This window comes from Rhodotorula toruloides (assembly GCF_000320785.1).
Source record: "Rhodotorula toruloides NP11 unplaced genomic scaffold Scaffold1, whole genome shotgun sequence".
Lineage (NCBI taxonomy): Eukaryota > Fungi > Basidiomycota > Microbotryomycetes > Sporidiobolales > Sporidiobolaceae > Rhodotorula > Rhodotorula toruloides.
Window position 1 is genome coordinate 1,104,192 of NW_015622961.1, and position 23,981 is coordinate 1,128,172.

At 62.3% G+C, this 23,981-nt stretch overlaps 8 protein-coding genes across 8 annotated transcripts; 4 read left to right on the forward strand and 4 right to left on the reverse strand.

Moving 5' to 3' along the window:
• Nucleotides 1-96: 96 nt before the first annotated feature.
• RHTO_00449 (DUF726 domain protein) lies at nucleotides 97-3,948 on the forward strand (the record flags this gene model as incomplete). Its single annotated transcript, XM_016414133.1, has 4 exons — nucleotides 97-724; nucleotides 780-2,007; nucleotides 2,062-2,279; nucleotides 2,336-3,948. The coding sequence occupies 4 exons, from the start codon at nucleotides 97-99 to the stop codon at nucleotides 3,946-3,948; spliced, it is 3,687 nt and encodes a 1,228-aa protein (XP_016277140.1).
• Nucleotides 3,949-4,200: 252 nt separating this feature from the next.
• RHTO_00450 (glutathione S-transferase) lies at nucleotides 4,201-5,270 on the forward strand (the record flags this gene model as incomplete). The annotated part of the gene is made up of 6 exons (XM_016414134.1): nucleotides 4,201-4,226; nucleotides 4,296-4,341; nucleotides 4,404-4,422; nucleotides 4,487-4,560; nucleotides 4,673-5,051; nucleotides 5,110-5,270. The coding sequence occupies 6 exons, from the start codon at nucleotides 4,201-4,203 to the stop codon at nucleotides 5,268-5,270; spliced, it is 705 nt and encodes a 234-aa protein (XP_016277141.1).
• A 232-nt stretch (nucleotides 5,271-5,502) lies between these two features.
• RHTO_00451 (Zn(2)-C6 transcription factor) lies at nucleotides 5,503-8,872 on the reverse strand (the record flags this gene model as incomplete). The annotated part of the gene is made up of 8 exons (XM_016414135.1): nucleotides 5,503-5,549; nucleotides 5,613-6,946; nucleotides 7,005-7,728; nucleotides 7,789-8,058; nucleotides 8,113-8,137; nucleotides 8,198-8,485; nucleotides 8,555-8,656; nucleotides 8,732-8,872. The coding sequence occupies 8 exons, from the start codon at nucleotides 8,870-8,872 to the stop codon at nucleotides 5,503-5,505; spliced, it is 2,931 nt and encodes a 976-aa protein (XP_016277142.1).
• Nucleotides 8,873-9,446: 574 nt separating this feature from the next.
• RHTO_00452 (dolichol kinase) lies at nucleotides 9,447-12,706 on the forward strand (the record flags this gene model as incomplete). The annotated part of the gene is made up of 6 exons (XM_016414136.1): nucleotides 9,447-10,857; nucleotides 10,912-11,084; nucleotides 11,143-12,003; nucleotides 12,069-12,326; nucleotides 12,387-12,527; nucleotides 12,587-12,706. 6 exons carry the CDS (start codon nucleotides 9,447-9,449, stop codon nucleotides 12,704-12,706), a joined length of 2,964 nt encoding a protein of 987 aa, XP_016277143.1.
• Nucleotides 12,707-12,855: 149 nt separating this feature from the next.
• Nucleotides 12,856-14,373, reverse strand: RHTO_00453 (ribosomal biogenesis protein Gar2; the record flags this gene model as incomplete). Its single annotated transcript, XM_016414137.1, has 5 exons — nucleotides 12,856-12,888; nucleotides 12,947-13,168; nucleotides 13,248-13,463; nucleotides 13,527-13,646; nucleotides 13,711-14,373. 5 exons carry the CDS (start codon nucleotides 14,371-14,373, stop codon nucleotides 12,856-12,858), a joined length of 1,254 nt encoding a protein of 417 aa, XP_016277144.1.
• A 279-nt stretch (nucleotides 14,374-14,652) lies between these two features.
• On the reverse strand, nucleotides 14,653-16,159 carry RHTO_00454 (pre-mRNA splicing factor CWC2; the record flags this gene model as incomplete). Its single annotated transcript, XM_016414138.1, has 6 exons — nucleotides 14,653-15,133; nucleotides 15,196-15,316; nucleotides 15,424-15,653; nucleotides 15,716-15,864; nucleotides 15,931-16,005; nucleotides 16,076-16,159. 6 exons carry the CDS (start codon nucleotides 16,157-16,159, stop codon nucleotides 14,653-14,655), a joined length of 1,140 nt encoding a protein of 379 aa, XP_016277145.1.
• A 223-nt stretch (nucleotides 16,160-16,382) lies between these two features.
• On the forward strand, nucleotides 16,383-17,155 carry RHTO_00455 (NADH dehydrogenase (ubiquinone) 1 beta subcomplex 8; the record flags this gene model as incomplete). The annotated part of the gene is made up of 4 exons (XM_016414139.1): nucleotides 16,383-16,628; nucleotides 16,718-16,867; nucleotides 16,988-17,056; nucleotides 17,120-17,155. The coding sequence occupies 4 exons, from the start codon at nucleotides 16,383-16,385 to the stop codon at nucleotides 17,153-17,155; spliced, it is 501 nt and encodes a 166-aa protein (XP_016277146.1).
• A 305-nt stretch (nucleotides 17,156-17,460) lies between these two features.
• RHTO_00456 (chitin synthase, glycosyltransferase family 2 protein) lies at nucleotides 17,461-23,935 on the reverse strand (the record flags this gene model as incomplete). The annotated part of the gene is made up of 10 exons (XM_016414140.1): nucleotides 17,461-18,426; nucleotides 18,496-18,545; nucleotides 18,609-18,852; nucleotides 18,909-19,093; nucleotides 19,148-20,281; nucleotides 20,340-20,544; nucleotides 20,607-20,759; nucleotides 20,818-20,881; nucleotides 20,944-23,499; nucleotides 23,562-23,935. 10 exons carry the CDS (start codon nucleotides 23,933-23,935, stop codon nucleotides 17,461-17,463), a joined length of 5,931 nt encoding a protein of 1,976 aa, XP_016277147.1.
• Between the last annotated feature and the right edge of the window lie 46 nt (nucleotides 23,936-23,981).

Genomic DNA, 23,981 nt, shown 5'->3' on the forward strand with positions numbered 1-23,981 from the left:
GAAGGACTGGCTGACAAGGTACGTCTGCCTTCTTAGCCCACGCCACGAACCAGAGCCCCTCCTGACCGCCTCATCGCGAAACAGCGCGCGGGCACGATGAGCGCCGACATCTGGGACGACGACGGGTGGGAGGACATGCCCGTTCTGCGCTCGTCCTCGACCGAGCCGACCGCGTCCATCTTCGACTCGGACTTGCGCGACGTCGACGATGCCTCCTCGAAGAAGCGGAGTGCGGGACCTGCAGGACCGTGGAACGCCCCTGCGCCTGCGAAGTTGCTTGACTCGCCTGTTGCGCCGGGGTACTCGAGTATGGCAGGCGCGTCGGCGACGGGAAACGCGACGGGTCGGTTGGTCGATGTGGGTGAGAAGGGCGCGACGGCCGGTTTGCGAGAGAAGGGCGACTTGGACGAGATGGACTACACCCGACTCGAACTCGACGATGATCCGGACGAGGACGAGATCTCGATGCGGACGCAGTACCTCTTCAATGAGGATACCTCCATGACGCCCCTTTCGCAGATGCAGCAGACCAAGACGCTCCTTACCGAGGGCCAGCGCATCGCGTACGTCGGTCTGTGCAGGCTCGTTGCGAGGGAGATGGTGCAGACGCTTGCGTTGGCGGCTAAGGGGGCGAAGGAACTCGATCCGGCGAAGGAAAGCTGCAAGAACTGGGCAAACAAGATCATGGGTCGGCTGTACCGGCATATGGACGTCGACAGTGCAGGTGAGTCGACATCGTATATCCTCTGCTCTCTCGTGTTGACACGGCTCGTCCGCAGAACAACGCATGATCGAGCAACTCGCAGAACACGGCGTCACGGCCGAAGACCTCGTCCCGTCTCTCGTCGCAACCTACACTGTCGACAATCCCGACTACGATCCCGAAGCAGCAGAAGCGGCGGCGAAGGAAGCGGACATTGCGCTCGAGGCGGAGACTGCGCGGAGAACGGCAGAGGCGGAGCAGCGGAGAGAAGAGGAGCCGATGGCGCATGCTGACGACGTCGAGGAGCGGTTAGGAGACCTTGCGCTGGGTCAGGAGGACACGGAAGCGGAGCCGCACGGCTACGTCAAACGGGAAGTGAGGAAGATCGAGAGGAGAACGAGCGAGGCGACGTTGCGGTCCTCTCCTCAGTCGCCACGATCACCTCGAACAGTTCGCTCGCCTCCAGAAACACCGAGCAAGCGACATCCGAGCGCGTTCGACGACTTTGACGACGGCGGTGACATCGGCAGTGCGCTCGATGACCCTCCCGCTAAATCGCCCTCCCCTCCGCCCGATTATCCTCCCGCGCCAGAACCTTCAGATCCTCCACCCATTGTCGAGCCGACCACCCCGAAAGCTTCCGCTTCTGCCCTTCCCGCCTACGACGAGCTCGACGAGCGGAAACCCGACAACTTCCTCCAGCCTCTCCCTTCCTCCCTTCCCGGCGTCACGCAGAACCTCTCGAGCCTCGATAAGACCGTCACGCTCGACATCCGATGGACGATCCTCTGCGACCTCTTCCTCTCCCTCATCGCCGACTCCGTCTACGACGCCCGCTCGCGCGTCTTGCTGGGCAAGATGGCTGAGAAACTCGGTCTCGAGTGGCTTGACGTCGTGCGCTTCGAGCGACGATTGACAGAGGCGCTCGAGATCCAGGAGGCGGTCAAGGACAAGGAGCACGAGGAGGTTCTCGAGGGTCGGCGGCTGAAGGACAAGCACAAACGGTACCTCATGATGGGTCTCGCAACTGTAGGCGGAGGACTGGTCATCGGTTTGTCGGCAGGCTTGCTCGCCCCCGTCATTGGCGCAGGTCTCGGCGCAGCCTTGACTACCGTCGGCGTAACGGGAACGTCAGGTTTCTTGGCAGGCGCGGGAGGCGCTGCGATCATCTCGTCTGGCGCGACGTTGACTGGTGCGACGATTGGCGGGAAGGCGATGGCGCGGCGGACCCGGCATGTCAAGACGTTCGACATCCAGCCTCTGCACAACAACAAGCGGGTCAACCTCTTCATCACCGTCCCTGGGTGCGTCCGCTTCCCTCAAGCTTTCGAGGTCCTTGCTCACCCGCGTCCGCGCAGATTCATGAACGGCCCGCGAGACGACGTCCGCCTTCCTTTCAGTACCATCGACCCCGTCGTTGGCGATGTCTTGTCGGTTTTGTGGGAGCCCGAGATGATGGGCGACACGGGCAACGCGCTCAAGATCTTGGCTTCCGAAGTCTTGACGCAGGCTGGGCAGCAGGTGCTGGCTGCGACGGTCATGACGGCGCTGATGAGCGCTTTGCAGTGGCCAATGAGTGCGTGCTCCTCTCCTTTCCTCCTTGCCTGAATTGCGCTGACAATTCGCTTGCAGTGCTCACCAAGCTCTCCTACCTGATTGACAACCCCTGGTCGAACGCGCTCGACCGGGCACGACAAGCCGGCGCCATCCTCGCCGATATTCTGATCAATCGTCGCCTCGGTGTCCGCCCCGTCTCGCTCGTCGGCTTCTCCCTTGGCGCTCGAGTCATCTTCTTCGCCCTCGTCGAGCTCGCCAAGGCGAACGCGTTTGGGGTCGTGCAGGAGGTGTACCTCTTCGGCGCGACCGTGACGGCCTCAAACAAGGTCTGGCGACAAGTGCGCGGGATCGTCGCAGGTCGCTTCGTCAACGGCTTCGCGATGAACGACTGGGTCCTCGGGTACCTCTTCCGTGCGACGACAGGCGGTTTGCAGACGGTTGCAGGCCTTCGACCGATCGAGCATGTACCCGACCTCGAGAACGTCGATATCACGCACCTCCTCGACGGTCACACGACCTACCGCTCGCGTATGCCGAAACTTCTCGCTTACGTCGGCTTCAAGGTCACGGCCGACCACTTTGATGAGCCGGATCTGGACCCTGAAGCGCCGGATCGCGAGGTATTGACGAAGGAGCAGGAGGAGGAGCGGCGGCTGAAGAAGGAGAAGAAGGGCTTGGGTATCTTTCGGCGCAAGAAGGCGGGCGGGACAGACTCGACGCCTATGTCGCGCGCGCCTTCGATCGACGAGTACGATTTGCCGCCGCGGCTATCGTCTTCGTCCTCGACGTCGCTCAACAAGATCTTGCCGGGCGTCTCGACGCAGGGTGGACGGAGCAGCTCGAGCTTGTCGGTCGCGACGAGCGGAGCAGACGTGGAGGCGACGGAGGAGAAGCAGGCGCCTTCGCCCAGCGCTCAATCGGAACAAGCTCAGGCTGCGGCTGTCGAGTCGCCTCAAGCCCCAGCATCTCCAGCCGTCCCTTCCGGCTTCGACCTGGCCAAGTTGCGGGACGAGGTCGCGCAGCTCCCGAAGCCATCGCCCGAGCGAGCCGCCAGTCTCCCGCCCCAAGAGCTCCCAACGGTTGCCTCTACTTCTTCAGCAGCGCGCGCCGCCGGCGAGTCGATCCAGAGAACGCCCTCCGCACCTCCTCCCGTCGAGCAGCCTCGGACAGACCTGCGCGAGCTAGACCAGGAACTCGATCCTCGCGAGCTGTTGCGGAGACAGTGGAACGGCGAGGCGGTCCCTGCGGCTGCTTCGGCGCTTCCACCTGTCGGTCCGCCCGCCGAGTCGGCTTGGGCGTCCGACACCAGCCTGCCAGACGACCACTACGCCTCGCCGACTTTCTCCTTTCCCTCGGCCATCCTCACCATTACAACCTCTGCGTCCGACGCGCCCTCCTTCACCTTTGGCGACTCGAACGGCTTTGTCCACCCGTCCTTGGACGACAGGACGCCCACCCACGACATGCCCTCCTTCACATTCGGCTCATCCGCCTCATTCAACGATGCGGCCTCCTTCACCTTTGGCGCTTCCGACGGCTCTCTCGAGCCTTGGGCGAAAGGCGACTCGGCGAAGAAGGCGAGCGACGATGCGCCAGATCCGGCCGGGTCATTCGTCTGGGGCGGCGGCGGCGGCGGCGGGCGGGACAACGCGAGTTCCACGACGCTGTCGACGCAGAATCCGTGGTGAGAGTGCGCTGTCGGTAGTGATGCATTGCATGTCCCTCCTCCCTGTCCTTCCCTCGAGATTGATAAGTCGGCGACCGGCGACGTAGCCGAGAGGGTGCGTCGATCCCTTCGACGGTGGTTCGTCTCTTTGCTCTCGTTCCTCTGCTCCGTACGCTGCGCTGCTCGACAAGAGCTACTGCCCAACACGGCTGCTTCTACTCGCTTGTCCCAGGTGAACGACCACCTCGCCTCGTCCAGCTCCACCGCCTCGAAGATGGCTCCGAAGATCACGGTTCACTGGTCCGTCGCAGGGCTAGCTGGGTAGTCCGGGTGATGCAGGACGGTGAGACTAATGCTCTGTTGCTGCAGGCTCGAGGACTCGCGTGCACAGCGCATTCTCTGGCTCCTCGAGGAGGTCCGCCTCGCTCCCTTCCCCTTCGTCTCCGCTTCCGGCTCACACTGCTTCTTTTCTCGCAGCTCGGGCTCGACTATGAAGGTGCGAGGCACTCGAACGTTTCCTCGTTTGCGTCCCGGCCCACCCTGGCCCTCTCCTCCCGCAGTCAAGCGCTACTCTCGCGACCCAAAGACGCTTCTGGCGCCCAAAGAGCTCGCGGATGTTCACCCTCTCGGAAAGGTGCGTTCAGCGAAGCGACTTAGGTCCTCGTTGGGGACGGAGAGATGCCATTCCTCTCCCGCCTTGTTGATGGCAGAAGTCGTCCAGTCTTTGACCATTTGCTCCCTCATAGTCACCAGTCGTCACCATCGTCGAGGATGGCAAAACTTTGACGCTGGCCGAATCAGGCGCCATCGTCGAGTTCATCGTCGAGCGCTACGGCTCGAAGCTCAGCGTTCCCGCCTCGTCCTCCGACATGCAGGCTCGCGCCGACTACCTCTACTGGCTGCACTGGGCAGAAGGATCCGGCATGCTCCCCCTCATGTTCTCCATCGTGTTCGCTCAGCTCCCCAAGCAAGGTCCGTGGCTCGCCAAGCCGCTCTTGAACGGCGTCTCGTATGGCGCGATGGGCCAATTCGTCCTCCCACGCCTCAAGGAGAACTTCCGCTTTGTCGAGCAGTCGTTGGCGGACAAGGAGTACTTTGCAGGCGGCCAGTTGACCGGCGCGGACAGTGCGTTCTCCCCTCTTTCCTACCCTGCAGCCGTAATCCAACCGTCTTCCTCGCGCAGTCATGATGTCGTTCATCGCCGAGGGTCTCGAATCTTCGCCCTTGCCGAACGACAAGTACCCCAACATCTTCCGCTGGTACAACTCGATTTTGGAGCGCGAGGCGTACAAGAAGGCGCTCGAGAAGGGCGGGAAGAACGACCTTGGCCGCTTCACGAGGTGAGGAGTATCTTCAAGACGAGGAGATGCGCTGTACCACTTGCTGTAGACTGAGGGACGCTGTAAGTCTGTTTCGCAAAGCGCGAGACTCCGCGAGGCCGAGGCGCTGCAAGCCGTGCTCGGACACGTTGGCGAGGACTGGTAGAACGGTGTTACGACAGCACAACAGGAGCTACAGACAGCACAATGAGAGAATTCGGAGTGCGAAAGGCGACGAGAAAGTGTAAGAGCCGAACTTAGGCCGGAGGGGGAGGGAAAGTCGCGCCGGAAAAGAAGGCGGTGTCTGTTCGACGACAAGCTCGTCAGGCGAGTCGGAGAAGACGCTGGGAGGAACACGAGAACGCACGCCAGTCGATGTCTCCGCCCGCAGGAGAGCTCTGCGTGTTCATACCCAGGGGCGCGGCCATCTGAGCTGACTGCGCGGTCGATGCTTGAGCAGGCGACGGGGCGAAAAGGCCGGCAGGTCCAGTCGAGGCCGCGAAGGAGCTCGGTGTCTGAACGGGCGCTGCGAAAGAGGTGGGAAACGGCTGCTGCTGGCGGGGCGGAAGGCCGAATTGCGAGAGGATGTCGCCTGCGACTTGCTCGATGCCGGGCGGGGCTATCGACGGGTTATCGGTCGGGAGGTTCCAGAAGTCGGGGAAGGAGAAGAGCATCGAGTGGTCGAAGGAAGTCGGGGAGAAGGCTGAAGCAGGAAGAGTCGCGGTGGAATGAGAGGTAGAGGAGCCGAACGGCGACGGCATCGGGTTGCCAAGCGTGAAGGGGTCGACGCCGGACGCGCCAAAGGTGGACGAGGTGTTGCCACCCGCTAACTGAGCCATGATTGCTTGATAGTCCGCCGCAAGCGTGCTCGTCCCGTTTGCGCTTGCCGATTCCGTTGACGGCGGGGGTTGAGCAAGTCCGTTCTGCGGGACTGGAGGCGCGGCAGACCAATCTGCGCCGAAATCGAACGTATGGCGGCCGTTGAACGTCGCCGCACTCAGGTCTTGCGTTGAGAACGGAAGTCCTGGTACGACACCGCGGTCGACTCGTCGAATCTTGTGCGACATCTCAAGCGTAGAAGCCGCGGTCGTATCGACAGGTGACGGCTTGTCCGAACCTCCGCCGCCGCTGTCGGCGCGAGACGAGTCGGCAGGACTGCGTCCGTCCGCCCATTCCTCCGGGTTGACCCGTTTCAAGTTTGTATGCTGAGGCGTTGAGGGTGACGAGGCGATCGGCTGAGGATGGCGAGCGGCCGGAGGTGGTGCACTCGTGAGAGCCGCCAGCGCCGTCAAGTGAGGGTGACACATCTGCGCCATGAAGGACGACTCGCGCAGCTTCTCGAGGACGTTGATGCACCGCTTGACGTCGCTTGCTGCCGAGGGCGTGAGGGTCGGGCGCGCGCTGCCTGGCGGCCCTGCCGGCGTGGCGAAGACGCCCAAGAGGAGCATGAGCCCTGCGTTGACGGCAAGGGCTGGAGCCCAGCTGTAGCATTTCTGGATGACGTTGCGCTGCCGGAGGACGTCGACGACATGGGCGGTTGCGCGGGCGGCGTTCGAGCAGATGGCGAGCGAGGGGAAGCCGAGTGCGCGAGAGCGAGAGGGCGAGACGAACTCGCGGTGCACGAGGATCTGCGTTTGGTAGTAGATGCACATGAGCCATGCGCTCTGGCAGAGGAGGTCGTCGTCCTGTTGAGCCGGGTTCCTGCGCAGGGAAGCGGATGTCAGCGGAGACCGACAGGCGAAGAGCTGGGCCAACTCACCATCTGAGGGGCTGCGCAACGTTGGCGAGCCAGCTGTTGAGCAACGAGTCGAGATACGTGACGTTTTCGACAACCTTCTCGCGGGTCAACTCCACCTTGACGCCGTACATGAGCCGCAAGGCCTTCGCCATGATGCGGTGCAGCTCCACGGCGCTCTTCCACTTCGTCATCTCGCCCGTCGGACTGGGCGCCGGGGAGACGGGACTCTCAGGTACCGCTCGTCCTTCCGCTATCGCTCGACGCGCCGCAAGTTCCCATTCCCACAGCGCATCGTCCGTGATCTCGAGCGGCAGCTCGACATCGTAGTCGTCTTCGTGCACGGCAGTCGGCCGACCCAATGACGACGAGATGAAGAAGTCGAGGCTGCAGAGGAGGTGAAACGCCCGCTTGCGAAGCTGGTTCTGGACAGGCGAAGCGCTCCACCTCGTCCGGTTCTCGCGGTGCGCGCCTGCGTCAATCGCTCGTCGTACCGCAAAGCCAATTATGGTCCAGGAAGTGAGGATGCTGGTCGCGCCGAGAAGCCAGGCAACGAGTAGGATGCTTGTCTGGATGTCGGCGAGGCCAGGTGCGGCGAAGGGCGTCGTGCTGGTCGCGATCGCGGCAGAGAAAAAGGCGAAACCGGATGCGAGGCGGGCTTGGCCAGGGAAGGCTGCAGCAACGCTGGGCGGAGGAAGGAGACGAGGATCGTCGACATAGCGAGCGCCGACGGCGCAGACGGCATAGTCTGCAGTCAGGGAAGGTGTCAGCATCCTACGCAGAGGAACGTTGAGGAACGACCACGCACACAAACTGCGAAAGCCCTTGTCCGTCCGCACCATTCCTCGCATGACACATTCCTCAAAGTACTTGCGGTGGATGAGAACGCTCAGGACACCCGAATGCTGCGCAAAGAACGCCTCGACGAGCTGTTCGCAAAGCTCGGTCGGCGGCATCGTGACTAGGCTGTGAAAGCGGTCGTGCTGGTCGGTCAAGAGAGTATCGACGAGTGCCGTCGTCTTGCTTGTGTCGAGGGGAAGCGAGACATAATCGTGCACGGACTGGACCAGGTGGAAGCCTACAACATGAGGAGTCAGCTGGGTGTGGGCGTGACGTCCAGGAGAAAGCCTACCGCTGCCTCGCCCGACGTAACGATCCTGCGCAGGCGAGTCCGACATTAGTCTCGGAACGACACACGTGCGAGCGAGAAGACACACTGCCTCGATGACGAGATCGTCCAGTCGTTCACTCAATCCCTGAATCGCATCGAGGTCGGTCGGAGGCGGACTGGGGGCTCTCGAGGACGAAGCCGTGTCGGTAGCGGCGAGCCCGCCGTAGTCCGAAGGTCTGGGTGCGACAGCGGCGGGTGCAGAGGTTTTCGGGACAGTGCTGCTTGGCGGCCCATCTTGCTTCGAGAGTGAAGAGAGAAGCCCCTCCATCGCTTCGAGACGCCGTTCGAGCGATTCGACGTAGCCCTTCGGCGGTGCTCGCTTCTGCGGTCGTTGCTGCGTAGAAATCAATGGTTCAGAGACCCTTCGTCTTTCTCGAAGACGAGAGCAGGCAAGAGGACTGACCTCGAAGGTGCAGGGAACACCCTGCGAGGCACACAGCGTGCACGGTTGCTCCGCCGTGGCTCCCTCGGGTCCTGTCGCTCCTCCCATCGCATCGCAGCGGATCTAGTTGCAAAGAACAGCACGCTCAGCATTCATGGGTTCGCGAACGAGGTCGGGGGGAAGCGAAGCCAGGCTCACCTTGCGCCGCCTGCAATTATCGCATGCCCGCACGATCCTGTTCTGCCTGTTCTTCGCCGCCGTACTGTCTCCATGAGCCGTAGTAGATGGCCCCGAACTCGCCGAAGTGCTTGCGAAACGATCAGGCGCCGCGTCTGCCATGTCTCCAGCTGCTCGTCGGCGTGCTAGGCTGTGGCTGGGAGTCGCTTGATGCTAGTGTCGAGCCGCGCAAGCCTGAAAACGAGCTGCTGAGGATGATTCGCCGCGAAGTCGGGGATCGCTTCCTGCGACGAGATGAAGAAGAGGGCGATGGGCGGCAGGGAGGCACTGGCGCTTCCAGATCACTAGCAGCAGCACTTTAGGCAGCAAATCGGTCGCTTTCAGCCTCGAACAGCGCGAGTGAGGCAATTGTCGCTGCGTGACACCGCTGGTTCACGGGAATCTCGCTTACCACCTCGACCTCTCGCTCTGTCCTGCTTCGGAGGAGTCGCAGTCACTCGCTAGACTCGCTAGCTTGATCGCCGCGCCGAAACGAAGCGTCCCCATCGCCATCCGCCATCCGCGGAGTGTCCTTCCACGACGTAAACGGACCGCTCTCGCTCGCGACAACAGCTTCTCGGGATCCGGTGCGGCAGAGGACATTCGGGACGATAGACGTTGAGCAGGACAGGCGTACGCGGGCCTGGCACGGCGGGAGCAAAGGGGACGACCCTTCTTCGGCTCCCGGATTTCCTCGATGAATCGAACACACTCGACACTCTCGTCGCGCTCGACGCCGACTGCGACGCCAAGAACATCTCCACATCGACCGCCGGCCATCACTCTGACCGCAGCGACGGCGAGGAAAGGTGACAACGGCTCTCCCGCTCCGAAGCACCGTCTGCCGCGGTCGCCAACAACGACGACAGCTCACGGCGACCAGCCTGTTCGACCAGCGCTACAGGGACGCGACACGGGTCCGGAGAACTACTATGCATCGGGATCGCAGACGGACGGAGTCGACGGAGACTACGACAGCAGCACGAGTGCGAGTGAAGGGGAAGATGCGGTCTTGCGGTCTCGCGTGTTCACCGAAGGCCTGACTGTCGAGGACGGGACAGCGTTGGCACGACGAGCGCTGAACGGGCTAGGCTCGCTGCCGGCGTGGGCAGGCGAACGAGGCAGGGCAGAGCACGTTCTGGTGGAGAAGCGGAGCCTGTCTCCCAGCTCGCTCAGGAGCAGCGGGAGCGGAACAAGCACGCACAAGGAGCGGTCCTGGGGATCCGCTCTACTCGACACCCTCGAAGGACACCCGCAGCACCACCGCGACAGGCGAAAATCGGCTTCTCCCGCGGTCGGTTCGGTCCGCGCGTCCCGCACATCCTTGCGCATCCGACCGTCTCGTCCGTCTCCTGAGCAACCCTCCCGCGAACCGACTCCTCCACTCACCCTCGACTCGATCAGCGCCGGCTGGAACCCCTTCCCGCTTTTCCACATCCGCAAATCCCTCATCTTCGAAGTCATCGTTCTCCTCATCCCCTTCTCCTTCGCTCTCTACCGCCTCTACACCATGACGCCTACCGCCATCTTCCCCTCAATACCGAAACTCCCGTTCCGTGCCATCCTCCTCTTCACCATCTCGATTCCGTTCATCGCCCTCCTGCGCCGAGAAGGCCATTACTTCAAGGCGCCCTTCACCGACGAGCGTGGATACCGGGATCCCAGGCTGGCAGACGACGGCGTCGCTGTCGCTCTGACTCTGCCGATCCTGCTCGCGTCGGCGGTCTACTGGGATACGTACGCGAATGCGGACGACACGGCTTTCGGCATTGGCCTGCCCGGCATTCGACCTCTCATCGATGTGTGGGAAGCAAACGGCATCCACGCAACATCCTCGCCTCGCCTTCCCGCCTCTTTTGATCTATCCGTCCTGTCTTCGCCCATCGAGCAAGCTCGCGCCCTCTTCACAGCGCGCTACGAGCTCGTACTCCTCACGGGGATCAACGCGGCGTGTCTGCTCCTCCACCTCGGACTCGCTCGAACAGTCTTCCAGATCGAGCGGCTGCCGAGGAGCAATACGAAGCGGTTCTTCGGATTCATGGGCGTCGCGGCGACGATCAGTGCGGGCATCTGGGCGCTGTGTACCATCGTGGATCACTACATGAAGGGTGCGCAGTCCGAATCTCTCGCACGCACGCTCTCGCTAATCCATCTTTCCGCAGGCGGCCTCCCGATCTCGCCTCTCGAAGCGGCGACCACCAGTCTCATCCAGCAGTCATCGTTCTACTCGGTCTCGCGTCTTGCTCGACGTGGCTTCACGCTTGGCGAGCTCAACGCCATGACAGCGGCGGGAAACGCTCTTTGCCTCGAGTTCTGGCGGTTGACCCGAGCTCGCGTATGTTCCGCACCTTCCCGCCTCTCTAGCCGACGAGGCTGACGAGCTGATTTCGCAGTGGTTGTACAAGCGAGGCTTGCCCTACATCCCGCTCACTTTCCGCGCCCCGACTCCGCTTGTCGCCTTCCAAGCAATCCTCATTCCCGGCGCCTATCTCGCCGGCTTCCTCCTCTCTCCTCTGCTCGTTATCAGCCGCCACATCGCCTCGAAGCCTTCACACCGCCTCAGATGGCCAACCGAGCGCGAGCGACACCGCAAGCTGCTTGCTCTCGGCGTCCTCGTCGGTCTCGCCGGCATCGTCTGCTTCATGCTTGGCGGGTGGGCGGGCTGGATGCTCGGCGCCGAGCCGTCGAGCTTCTTCCGCCGGCTGAGGAGACCGTGGGGATGGGCGGCTCGGTACTTCTGGTACGGAAACTCGGATGGTGTCGACATCGTCGCGGTTGGGACCTTCAACGCCATGCCCTGGTGGTCTCCTCGACGGCGGACTCGCGGATGGAGGCGCATTGCGCTGATCGGATACTGGGGTGCGACGATCTCGTCCGCTATCGGTGGGTGGCAGACGCACCTCGTTCGGGCGCGCAGGATCCGCATGAAGCCGCCCTCGCCGCAACCGAGCTTTGTCGGCAAGTCGAGGGACAGCAGCGGGACGGCCACTCCGACGGGCGAGGGTTTGCCAGCCGGGACGACCGCGCGAGCGACTGCCGCGGCTGCGGCTGGCAAGAGGTTGCTCGGAATGGGCATGGATGCGATGCATGGCGCATCGAGGATGGGCAATTCGCACGAGACGCGGGACACGCAGGTCAAGGTCGGCGTCGAGAATGCGAGGGAGGAGAAGGCCGTCCATGCGAGCCTGAACATGCGGCGCAAGTTCTTCCATGCGCTCGCGGTCCTTATGTTTGTGCCGGGAATCGCCATCGACGTGCGTATCCAGTCTCCTCTCTTCACTTACTGCTGTTCCGAAGCTGAAGTTGCGCCTGCCCGCAGCCGGCCTTCACCTCGCTCGCCTTCTCCGTCGCCTTCGCCCTCTTCACCTTTGCCGAATACGCCCGCTTCTTTGCCCTGTACCCCATCGGCGCACCCTTGCACATCTTCTTCTCCGAGTTTGTCGACTCGAAGGACAATGGACCCGTCATCATCAGCCACTTCTACCTTTTGACCGGCTGCGCTGGCGGTGTCTGGCTCGAGGGGAAGGGGATCAACCGGTTTACGGGTGTGCTTGTGCTTGGAGTTGGCGATAGTTTGGTGCGTCAATAAGATCGCGCGCTCAAAGCGCTCTTCGTACTGACCACTCCTATCCGCCAGGCCTCGATCGTCGGAAAGCTCGTCGGCCGTACTCGCTGGCCCGGCACATCCAAGACGGTGGAAGGCACAGCCGCCTTCGTCGCCTCTGTCGTTCTCTGCAGCTGGCTTCTCCGCCTGATCGGCGTCGTGCCGTCTTTCTCGGTGCGTTCGCTTCTCTCCCCGGGCATAGAAGCGATCTGACTGACTTCTCGCCTGCGCAGCTTCCCCGGTACATCCTCGCGGTCACGCTCGCCGGACTCCTCGAGGCCTCGTCCACTCAGAATGACAACCTCGTCATCCCGCTGTACATGTGGAGCGTGGTCTCTCTCCTGAACGTGTAGAACTCCTCCTCAGACCTCGCAATGTCGTTACTCTCCACACATGCGCGAGAGATTTGCTGAAGAGATCAAGGGTATCGACAGATACATGCGAAGGAAGACGTGCTAACCCTACAAACAGTCGTGAGCAACAGATGGTCAGGGGCTCGCGTCTACTTGGACTTGCGGGGCTTCTTCTTTGCCGGCTGCGTGTGAGCATCTCGTCAGTGAGGGTCGAAGTCACCTGGGTGAGCGCAAACACACCTCGTCGCCGCCAGCGCTCTTCCGTCCCTTCTTTCCCTTCGCACCCTTCGCAGGCGCCACCTCCTCGACAACCTCCTCCTTCTGCTCCTCTTCCTTCTGTCCAGCCTTGGCGTAGCCGTCGAAATCGTAGTCGATGCCAAGGTCGGCGAGCTTTTGCCGCTTCTTCTCCTCGCGCGACAAGAGGCGCTTCTTGATCGACTCTTGCTGCTTCTCCGTCTTGGGCTGTGCCAGAAGAAGAGGCGCTCGATGTCAGCGAACGCGCTCGAGCGTATAGCTGGCGGAAGCGAGCTTCTCGACGCACCTTGTTCCGCCTCGCTGCCTCCCTCCTCGCCTTCGGCACCACCCTGAACTTCCTGTTGGCGCCGATCCACATCTTCGGGTGGATCTGGTCGTCGGGAATGACCTTGCAGACGAGGATGTGGCCCGCGAGGAGGTAGTTGTCCATCGTCTCCTGGACGATCTGCGCGACCGAGGCATACTTGAACTCGATGAAGGCATAGTGCTTCGAGGCGCCGGTCTGTCAAACAAAAGCAGAGTGTGAGCGAGTTATACAGACGAATGGCGCGCGAAGTGAACGAACCTGCTTGTTACGCGACAACCGCAGCCGAGTAACCTCGCCGAACTGAGAGAAGTAGCTCTTCATCTCCTCCTCGTAGAAACCACGGGGAATGCGACCGAGGTAGACCGTGCCAGTCTTGGGCTGTTGGGGCGGACGAGGCGTCAGTACGGGAAGATCTGGAGTGAGGGAAGCCAGAAAGACGTACCTGCTTCTTCTCCTTGGCGTCCAGCTTCTTCTGCACCGACTCGCCCTTGATCTTCGGCAACTGCTCAACCTTGAACGAGCCCTTGCCCGCCTTGCCCTTGCCCTTCGCATCGCCAGCCTGTTCCTCCTCTTCCTCGTCCGAACTGTCCTCGCCATCCTCATCGCCACTCTCGAAGCCTTCGAGGTACGCGAACGCCTCGTCGTCCTCGTCCTCGTCGGCCGAGCCGTCCGCTTCCTCGTCCAACTTGACCTCGTCCTCCTCCTCCTCCTCCTCGACCTCCTGCTTCTTCCCCTTCCCCTTTCCCTTGGCGCCCTTCTTCTCCGCCTCCGCCGTCTTCTTCAACGCGCCCTTCTCAGGTTTGGGCGCGTCCGCACTGCGGATCTTCTCAATCTCCTCCGGCATCTTGTCCTTGAGGTCCTTCCTCTCGACGCCGTTCTTCCCAACCATAGGCGAGTCTCCCTTGTCCGCCTTGTCCTCGCCCTTCTTCGCCTTCTTGTTGGCGCCCTTGGCAGGCGTCTCAGGCGCGTCCTCGTCCGCCGCAGACTCGACAACACGGACGCGCTTCTTCGAGGCAGAACCGGACGCAGAGGGCGTCGCGGCGGCCGACTTGGGCGTGCCCTTGGGTGCAGCGGTCTTGTTAGCTTTGGGAGTAGCCTTTGCCATCGTCAAGAGCGTGTGCGAGGCGAGAGACGGAGAGCAAGAGGACGAGTCGGCCCCGCCGCTCGACTTGGGCGAGCTCGAGCTCAGCGAGTTGACATTCCTCACATAGCCAGAGTGACGGGCTAGCGAACGCTTTCTGTAGTACTGAAACGTAGCTTCCAGCCGGTCTTTGTCCCAAGCGAAACGAGAGCGAGATGGCGGAGGGAGAGGCCGGCAAACCCGCTCACAGTGACACTTCGCCGCAACTACAACAAGCGCGTACTCCTGTTGCGTTCGCACATCCTAGTCCGACTCGTCGTCCGACCCATACGCCGCAAGACTGCTCAGCCCGCCAACCGCCGCGGCCGGCTTCTTGACCTCGACGACCTCCTGGCCCTTCTTCTCCCTCAACTGTGCCAAAACCTTCAAGCTGTCGACCGCGTTCGCCGAGAGGATGCCGGAGGACCGTGAAGGTGCTGGTGCGGGCGCAGGAGCGGGCGGGACATGGTTCTGGTTGTGCGCCTGCTCTTCCGCCAACGTCGCCGCAGGAGGCGGCTCGATCCTCGCGCGCTTCTTCTGTCGTCCGTCGTCATCCTCCTCCTCAGCTTCCTCCTCAGGCGCCTCAATCTCGCGCGGCCCAACTCGGCCTTCCAACTCGTCGAGCTCGCGAACACGCTGGACGAACTCCGGGTCGAGCGCCTTGGCGATGCCCTTTTCACCCTCCTTTATCAGCCGCTCGTGCTCTTGCTTCTTCGCTTGCGGGTTCGGGTCCTCCGTCGCCCATCTGCGTGTCGAAGGGAACATCAGAATTCTGAGGAGAGTGAGGAAAGAGGGTAGGGGACTGACCGGACGTTCAGGATCTCCTCGTTGTCGAGCGACTGGTGCATCATCGCTTCCTTCGCAAACTGCGCGTTCAGCTCGGTCGTGTAGGTGACAAAGGCGACGCCTCGGTTCGTCAGGACCCGGACTGCGAAACGAAGGCGGGAGTCAGTCTTGCGCCCCTGATGAAAACAGGCAGGCCTGCTTCGACAGCGTCCGCGCCGTCAAGCCGCAACGCGAAAGACAGGTACTCACTTCGCTCGATCTCGCCAAACTCGCTGAAGTGCTCCTCGATAATCTCCGCCGTATCCCTCGTCTCCTTGATCCTTCCAATGTACAGCGTCCTGTTCTGCCTATTGAACGAGCCGACACCGCCCATGTCGTCGCGGTACTGTGAGTGCTTCTCGCGGCCGAAGACGTCGAGAGAGGCGTCGGGCAGGACGTGGGCTTTCGGAGGGAGGCGGTGGAGGTACGAACATTCGTGGCTGCGGCGAGTCTCAGGTCAGTACGCTTGCCTTCAATAGACAGAGGGTGGGCCCGCGCGCACCCGTAGGGACAGCATCCGCGAGCGAAGTAGAGGCAGATATACTTCTGGCCGCTCGCATCGGCGCGGGTGTATCCCGCGTCCTGCTTGACGTTGACCCTCGTCTGCGCCTTCTCCTGTACACCCATGCTGTCATACTTGTCTCCTCCGGCCTACGCGAATGCGGCAACATGTCAGCGGTGACGAAGGCTGGGGGGAGAAGGGCGACGCGAACTCACCCACTTGTGGTACCACAAGTTGTACGTCTGTCCCGTCTGCGGAGCCTCCCTCTTCTCGATCTGGCCCGGCTCGACCTGTGCAGGTACGCTCGTCAGTAGCCAGTCCCGAATGAACCGTCCATGGAGGGAGTGAGTCGGGACGGACCTGCTTCCTCGCCGGCTTGCGCTTGACCATGCGCTTCTTGGGCGGTGCAGCAATTGCCTGGTTCTGTGCGTCTGCGTCGGCCATGCTGGGCTGCTCGTGGCGCGAGAGGCGGGCTGAGCAAGTGAGGGGAAGTGGTGGACGAGGAGGGGGTAGGAACGAGTGCGGGCAAGGCGTGGGTGGGTGTGCGCGGTCCAGCAACTCCACAAACAAGCCAAGCGAGCTCTAGCAGGTCCTCCTAGCGGTGTCGAGGGTGCTGTTGTGGACAAACCCTCGCTCTGTCTCCTCCCCTTCACATCGCCAACTCGCCATGCTCGCTCGCTCCCTCTTGCGGCGCTCGGCTGCGACTCTGTCGAGGTCGTACGCTACCCACGCACCCGACGGACTCCCTCCCGTGCCCAAGTCGGCCACCATCAAGACCAGCGAGTATGATCCGGCCGACGAACCCGCCCTCGCAGACATGAAGTATCCCAAGATGTATGAGGAGTCGAGGCAGTTGAGGCAGAATCCGTTCCAGTACTGGGACAAGCAGGAGCGTGTCAACTTCGGCGAGCCCGTACGTCTCTCGTTCACCCACTTCGCATCTCGTCGATGCCTCGCTCTCGGCCCACCTCAGGCTGACTGGTGTATTCTCTTCGTCCACAGGTCCCCCTGAACGACGACTTGCAGAGCATGTGGGCGCCCGACTACCACAAGATCGCGCCGTCGTCGGCACTCCTCCAGCTGGGCATGGCGTTCAGCTTGATCGGCCTCTTTGCGTTCGCCGTGGCCGAGACTCGTCCCGATGCACCCGCTGTACGTGCAGAATTGAACGCTCGACCCTGCGAGCTTGGCTGACGTCTATCTCCTTTCCCTCGCTCAAACGAACCCGTTTCTCCCGAACTCACTCTCTCGCTCGTCCCGCATCTCCTACAGCTTCCCCGCGCATACCCCTACGACGGCCTCGTCAAGGAGCTCTCCGGCACCGACGACCCCCAGTTCGCCGTGAGTCGCGTTGTCCGGCCTTTCCAGCAGACTCATCGCAACTCACGCTGCTTCGCTTCACAGGCCCGGACGGACGCCGAGAACCAGGTCGACGAGTAAACGCCTTCTTTGTCAGCGAGGCTTCATGTGTGTCGAGCTTGGGAGGTGGTCAAGAAGGCGATGTAATCTGCAGTTTCCGTTTCTCCTTCTTTCGTGCGCTCTCTCCTACACCGCACGCTGTTGGTTCTCTCGCTCGAGGCTCGATGGCGAATGAACAGAGCTACACGATGCAAGATGGATGGTGCAGAGAATGAAAGTGTCTGTGATTGAAACGAATCTAACCCGGAAGAACAGGCGGAGCGTGAAGAGGCAGAAAGAACGAAATGCAAGCGGTCGTGAGGTGTATGAGTGTCCGTCCGGGCGTTTTACTCGAGCCCGAGCACCTCGGCAATGACGTTGTTGACGAGCGTCTTCTTGTCTCCCTCGATGCGGACGCCATACGCCGCCTCGAGCGCCTCGCGCACCTTCTTCTTCGTGACTTGGGTCAAGTCGGCCTGGCGAAGGTACTCCTGGACGTCGTATGCAATCTGTTCGTCGGAGGGGAGGTGGCCGTGCTGGCGGAGCGGGGCGGGGGCGGGCGAGGCGGCACGCGAAGGCGACTGCGAGAGCGAGACGAGCTGGTCGCCCGAGCGGGAGTAGGTGTGGCTCGGGCGAGCCGGAGCCGCATAGTCGTCGTAACTCGCCGAAGGGTACATGCCAGCTTGCGCGAGGGCGTTGGCGGCGAAGTAGCTCGTCGTCGATTCGCGGCGCCCGCCGAGCGTGCCGGGATGAGGCTGGTAGCCCTGCAACGAGGCGAGCTCGTGCTGGCTGAGCACACCGATGCTCGGCGCGCCGCCAAAGTGCTGCTGGCTTGTGGACCGCGCGTGGAACTCGCCCGAGCGGTATGGCGAGATGTCGCGGGCGGAGGCCGCTCCGTACGGCTGACCGTACGCCGACGCCGCCTCGTGTTCGCGCTTCGACGCCTCGATGATCTCGCCAATTGACTCGTTGTCGCCCTGCTGCCACAGCTCCTCCTCGAAGGCGGACCACTTCTGAAGCGGGATGCTGGCGGGGTCGAACTTGCCCTCGTCGTGCACGAGCAGGCGCTTGCCCTTCTCGCCGACAATCTCGCGCGTCGAACCCCACGAGAAGTCGTCCATCTGCCAGAACGAGACGATCGGGAGGACGAACGAGAAGAAGGGAATAGCGACGATGTAGACGAGCATCCAGCCGATGTGTTCGAACTTGCGGTGGAGGACGAAGATGATGACCTGGCAGCCGTAGATAGCTCCGATCATAATCAGGGCGAACGTCGGGAGCGGCTTGTGTTCGCCCGCAACCATGTAGATGAGCTGTCAGGATGAGACGAAGAAAACAAGTCAGCGTTGGCGGCAGTCGCGATTTCTCTATGGAGAACGCACGTAGACGATGTAGGCGACGGTAACAGGCGAGATGAGGGTTGAGGCGAGGTCTGCGGGAGGAGGAAGAATCAGCTGATAGACTCGCCGGTGAGAGCAGAGGAGCTGGGACGCACCGACGAGGATAACGAAACGCATCGAGAAGCAGCAGAAGCCGCAGAGTCGGTTGATGAAGAGGAGCTCGAAGAGGTTGTGGATGGTCGAGTTGATCCAGCGGCGACGCTGCGACATGAGGACCTTCCAGTCGTCGGGCGCGATCGTCTTCGCCTGGGCGTAGCGCGTGAACTTGAGCTTGTACTGCGAGAAGTGCTTGAGGATGACGGTCGTGAGGTATCGATCCTCGCCGAGCGAGAGCAGGTTCTGCGAGGGGGAAGGAGGTGAGCACCGCTACGGCGAGGAAAGGCAGCAGTGCGCACTTTGACGTGCAACGTCTCGACCTTGGTCTCGCCGTACTCGGCGAGGATGGCGTCCGAGATGAGGATGGGCTTGTGCTCGAGCGTGCGGATTCGATACATTGAGAAACAGCCGGGAAGACAGGTGACAGAGCCGAAGAGCGATTCGAAAGCCTTTGTCAGGTAGTGCGAGATGAAATACTCGTAGACTGCGCAAAAATGCGTCAGCCGTGTGTGAGAAGCGAGACTGCAACCGTACGCACCCTGCATCATGGTGGTCCAGGAGGCCTTGGCGTTCGCGAGCGAAGTCTCGCCGCACAGTCCGATGATCTTGCGGTCCTCGACGAAGCCGCCGACGAGGTAGTTCAGCGCGAGCGGGTCGACAGTCGTGTCGGCGTCGACCATCAGGAGGTACTCGTAGAAGGACGGGTTGACGCCGATGACGTTCTTGATCTGGTGGAAGATCTCGAGCTCGGCGGGAGCCATCGGCGAATCGAAGTGGACGCGGTTGAGGAAGCGCATGAGGAGCATCTGCGAGTCGCGCTTGCCGCGGTTGCCGGGACGGTGGCGCTCGGTAGGCTTGCCGACCTTGACGACCACGACGTAGGGAACGATGTGACCGCCCGCCTCGTGCAGTCCCGAGTACACCTTGGCCATGTTGTGCTGCTTGTCGCCGTTTCCGATTGAAAGGAAGCTGAGGGGCTCAGGGTCGATGGTCGGGTCGGCGCCGAGGATGTCGAGGACGATTTGCGGCGTTGGGCGGTCGTTGCCTGAACCGACGATCATGCCGTCGCAGATGATGAAGAGGAGCTTGCGCTTGTCGTCGTACTTGAGCTTGGTGAGCGAGTCGATGCAGGCGCGGAGCGAGTCTTCGCCTTCGGTGTAGCACGGGACCTGGCAGATGACGAACTTGTCGTAGTCCTCCGGCTTGCGCTTGCGGCCGAGTTGGAGTGCCGCGAGGAACTTGGAGCCGACGATGACGACCATGAGGCACGAGAGGACGATCAGGAGGTACTGCGAGAACTGACACTTGGCGGAGTTGCGGTTGTCGACCTTGCCGATGAAGAACAAGTTGCGCATGCAGATCTGCTGTCGCTGGAGGACGTCGGCCGGCAAGTTCAGCGAGTGGAACGAGCTGGAGATGTCGGTGCCCGCCTTGGTGCGGAAGAGGTCGACAATCGCGTCGGACATGAACTGGCGCGACGTGCCGGCAGGAACTGCTGCGCCATCCGGGACCTTGATGCCGCCGCCGCCGTTCTGGATATAGTCGGAGAAGTCGTAGACGTTGCCGTCGAGAATGGCGAGGTTGAGGCCCTTCTTGTTCGCCTCGCTCCTGATCGTGCCGGGCGAGTAGCCCATGAAGCCCTTGCGGTAGTTGTACCGCATGTAGACCATGGCTGCGCGCGAAGGCAAATGTCAGCAAGAAGTAATTGAGAGAATGGAGGCGGCACGCACTCTCGTAGTACCAGTCGGGGCGAACATCGGTCGTGTAGGCGCGGAAATCATGGTACTTGGCGACCTGCTGGATCGACGAAGACATGTTGGCCGACTCGAGGGTGATCCAAGGGCTGACGCTGCCGTCGACGCCGTTGCAGAGCGCCGAAACTTGGACCGGGAAGTAGTCGGTCAAGTCGCGGCCGCCGAGCTTCTCAATGGTGGTCTGCCGCACAGCATGAGTCGATCAGCGTAAGCTTCTTGCGTGATGATCGGGAGGCTACGTACCGTTGGAATGACGGAAGGACCGGGAATGTGCCGCGGGGCGAATGACGAGAAGTCGAAGACTTCGCCGCGGATGGCGACGAGCATGTGCGAGGGGTCGTTCGTATATGAGTGATCGTTGAGCTCTTGCGTGTTGTAGACGTGCTCAGTCGGGCACTGCGAAAGGGCTTTGCGTCAGTAAACTTGAAGTGGCAGTCGTGCGAAAGGAGCGCACGATGAGGGGACCAAGGACAGCGATGACGAAGATGGCGGAGCCGCAGAGGAGCCAGATGAGGATGCTGGGTAGCTCAAGGCATCAGTAGAGAGGATGCGTGTGACGAAAGACGCCAGGCAAACTCACTTGATGAGCAGCTTCTCTCGCCAAGCCATGCGGACGTCGCGCCTCTTCATCCCGCCAAACCAGCTCAACAATGGCGATGGCACCCACCAGGTGAATAGCCAGGTGAGCGCGACCCACCGCTTGCGAGCGGGGCTCATGCGAATGACCTCGACCGTCTCCTGACCCTCCTTGCCGTCCTTCGACATCATCTCCTGCTTCTCCGGCATCCCTCGCGAGTCGAACATGGGTCGCGACGAGGTGTAGCCGGAAGGGGCGAGCGACTGCTCCTCGTCGACGAGCTGATTTGCCGGGTTGCTGAAGTAGTCGTCCTCCCCGAGGTACTCCTTGCGCTCGTACTCGTACTCGTCGTCCTCGAAGGCGGATGCGCCTTTACGGTCGACTAGCGGGAGCGCCGCCGTCGAGGTCGTCTTGGCGAAGTCGTCGTTGTAGGCGCCGAGAGTCGGTGTTTCGGGGAAGGCGTAGGGAGAGTACGGGTCTTCGGCCAAGGTCGTCGCTGCCGAGCGCGTCATGATTTCTCGGATGTGCGCCTGCTCTTCAGGCTCCTCGGCGCGGAGGAAGTCCTCGAGGTAGCGGAAGGCGGCGTCGCTCAGGAAGACCTTGGTCTTCCCGACAGCCATCTCGCGATCGCTGAAACCAAGCAGCTCGCGCACCTTGACCGCCTTGTCGCGGTACATGAGCGCGCCGAGCGCCTGCTGTTCCTCTGCCAGCACCGGCAGCTGCCCATACCGCTCCCACCACTCGCGGATCTCGAGGTTGACGGCCCACTCGCCCTGCAACCGCTTACCGAGCTCGGCGAGCCCGAGCGCGCGGATCTGGTGTTTGAAGAGCTTGGTGTCGACCTGGTTTGGGAGCTGCGCATCGTTCGGTCGGAGGCAGAGGACGAACCATGAGCGGCTGGTTGCGAGGGTATTGAGGAGGAGGGTGATCGAGTCGTTGACTTCCTGCACAACCGAGCGAGTCGGACCTTGCGCCGCCTCGTCGCCGACTGCCGCTTCCGCCTCTCCGCCCGCACCGGTCGAGTCGCTGAACGGGTTGCGTCCGCGCGGACGACGAGTCGACGGTGCACGCCGTGGGCCAACCTTCTGGCTCGCGGCGACGAGAGTCTGCTCGCTCCGAGGGTGGACCTCAGTCTGGAGGGCACCGCTGGCGAAGAGCTGGCGGATGAAGGAGAAGCTCGATCCGCCTGTCGAGAGCGCATCGCGAGCGCCGGGAGTCGAGCGGCCATCTGCGCCGACTCGAGGAGCCGAACCGCCGAGGAGGGTGACGAAGTTGGGCGATACGGCAGCCGAGTTGTCGGTGAGGAAGTTCTCGGTTGAGTAGGTCGCCTGCCCGTCCCAGTGCGAGACGAGGAAAGTGCCAGGCCGGCCCTGCGCTTCGTCGCCGTCACGCGAGGAGAAAGACGGGTGGTTCGACCAGCGCTTCGACATGGCCTTGAGCATCGTCGCGTCCGTCTTGCCTCGCCGCCGCGATTGGTCGTCGACGATGTGGACGAGGCCGCCAGGCATGTGCGTGAGGAGGCGGACCGTCTCGGCGTTGCTGGTGTATCGTGCATCCAAGCCGGGCAAGCTGAGCTCCTCCGCCTTGTACTCGGCCTTGTTCGCCTCGTGCAGCTGCTCGAGGATGTATTCCTGCACACGCTCGGCCGCGAGGTTGAAGCAGAACGCCTCGACGCCGAGGCCGTCGCGGTGAGAGGTGGCGTGCTGAATCGGGCCGGGGAAGTCGACGAGCGAGATGAAGGTGGTGAAGTCGTCGCGGCAGAGCTTCTCGTTGAGGAACTCGCCGATCCAGCTGAAGACGAGGCCGTACAGCGTCGCAGCAAGGTCGTCCCTGTTCGCTGCTGCACCCTCCGCATCGAGGAAGACCTCGCACACCTCGCCCCCGACGAGCGTCGACTTGTTCGTCAAGGCGTACTCGAGTTCGGACGAGTCGACGCCGAGGAACTCGGCAGCCGTCTCGAGGACATGCACATTCTTGATGACGGCCGAATCCGCGTTGCGCGAGCGGTCCATGTGGAAGTCGAGGTTGCCGAGGTGCAAGATGGCGGCGAGGACCTGGCAGATTGACGCGACCGCCTTCTTCGGGAACCCGACCGCTTTGAACGCCTCCTTGAGCTGGCTGAAGCGGGTCGCGTCGGACTGGACGGACGAGGCAGACGAGCGAGATTGGGCGAGGAAGCGGAACGAGGTGTGGGCGTCAAAGTGGAGGTGTTGGCGCTCTTCTGGCCCTGCGCCGGCGACGAGATAGTGGAAGGCGTGGAAGTTGCGCTCGCCCGCTGGGGTAGACGCCACGCGCGACTTTTCGAGCGAGTACTCGAGGCCCTTGAGGCCCATCAATCGACCCTTCTCGTTGAACTGCAGCTCGGTGTAGCGTCCGAACCGCGATGCGTTCGAGTTCGAGATGGTCGAGGCGTGACCGAACGAGTCGAGGATGAAGAAGGCGGCGGGAATCGAGGTCGAGAGTTTCGAGCCCTTCTTGCCGGTTGGCGGGGCGGCGATGTCGATGAGCGCCTTGAGGACCTGACGAGACGTTTCAGTCTTGCCCGACCCCGTCTCGCCGCTACAGTCGACGCAACCCAGTCAGCTGGACTTCCTACACCTGGGAGCGGTCTCGCAACGCACCTGAGCACAATCGCCTGATCCTGCCCCGTCCTGCACATGTGATAATACGCCCTCTGCGCCGTCGCCCAAACATGCGGTCCCAGCCTGCCCCTGACTCCATCCGCACCGGTATCCGCATACTCAGCCCTCCAGTCCGCCAACGCCTGATCGCTCGTCGCATGCACAAACTGGAACGGGTTGACTGCGAGTGTGACGCGAGGGGTGATGTGCGTGTAGGGGAGACCTTCGAGCAGGCGCGCGCGGAGGAAGGGGACGAGGTCGTCTGTTGAGAGGGAAGGGATCGAGGGAGGGAGGGAGGCGAGGTCCGGGCATGAGATGGGATCGAGCTCGACTTCGTTCCCGAGCGCAGGGGACTTGAATGGGTTGTTGGACATCCTGGACGGACGAACAGGGCGCGCGAAGCTGCGTGCGAGGAGGGGG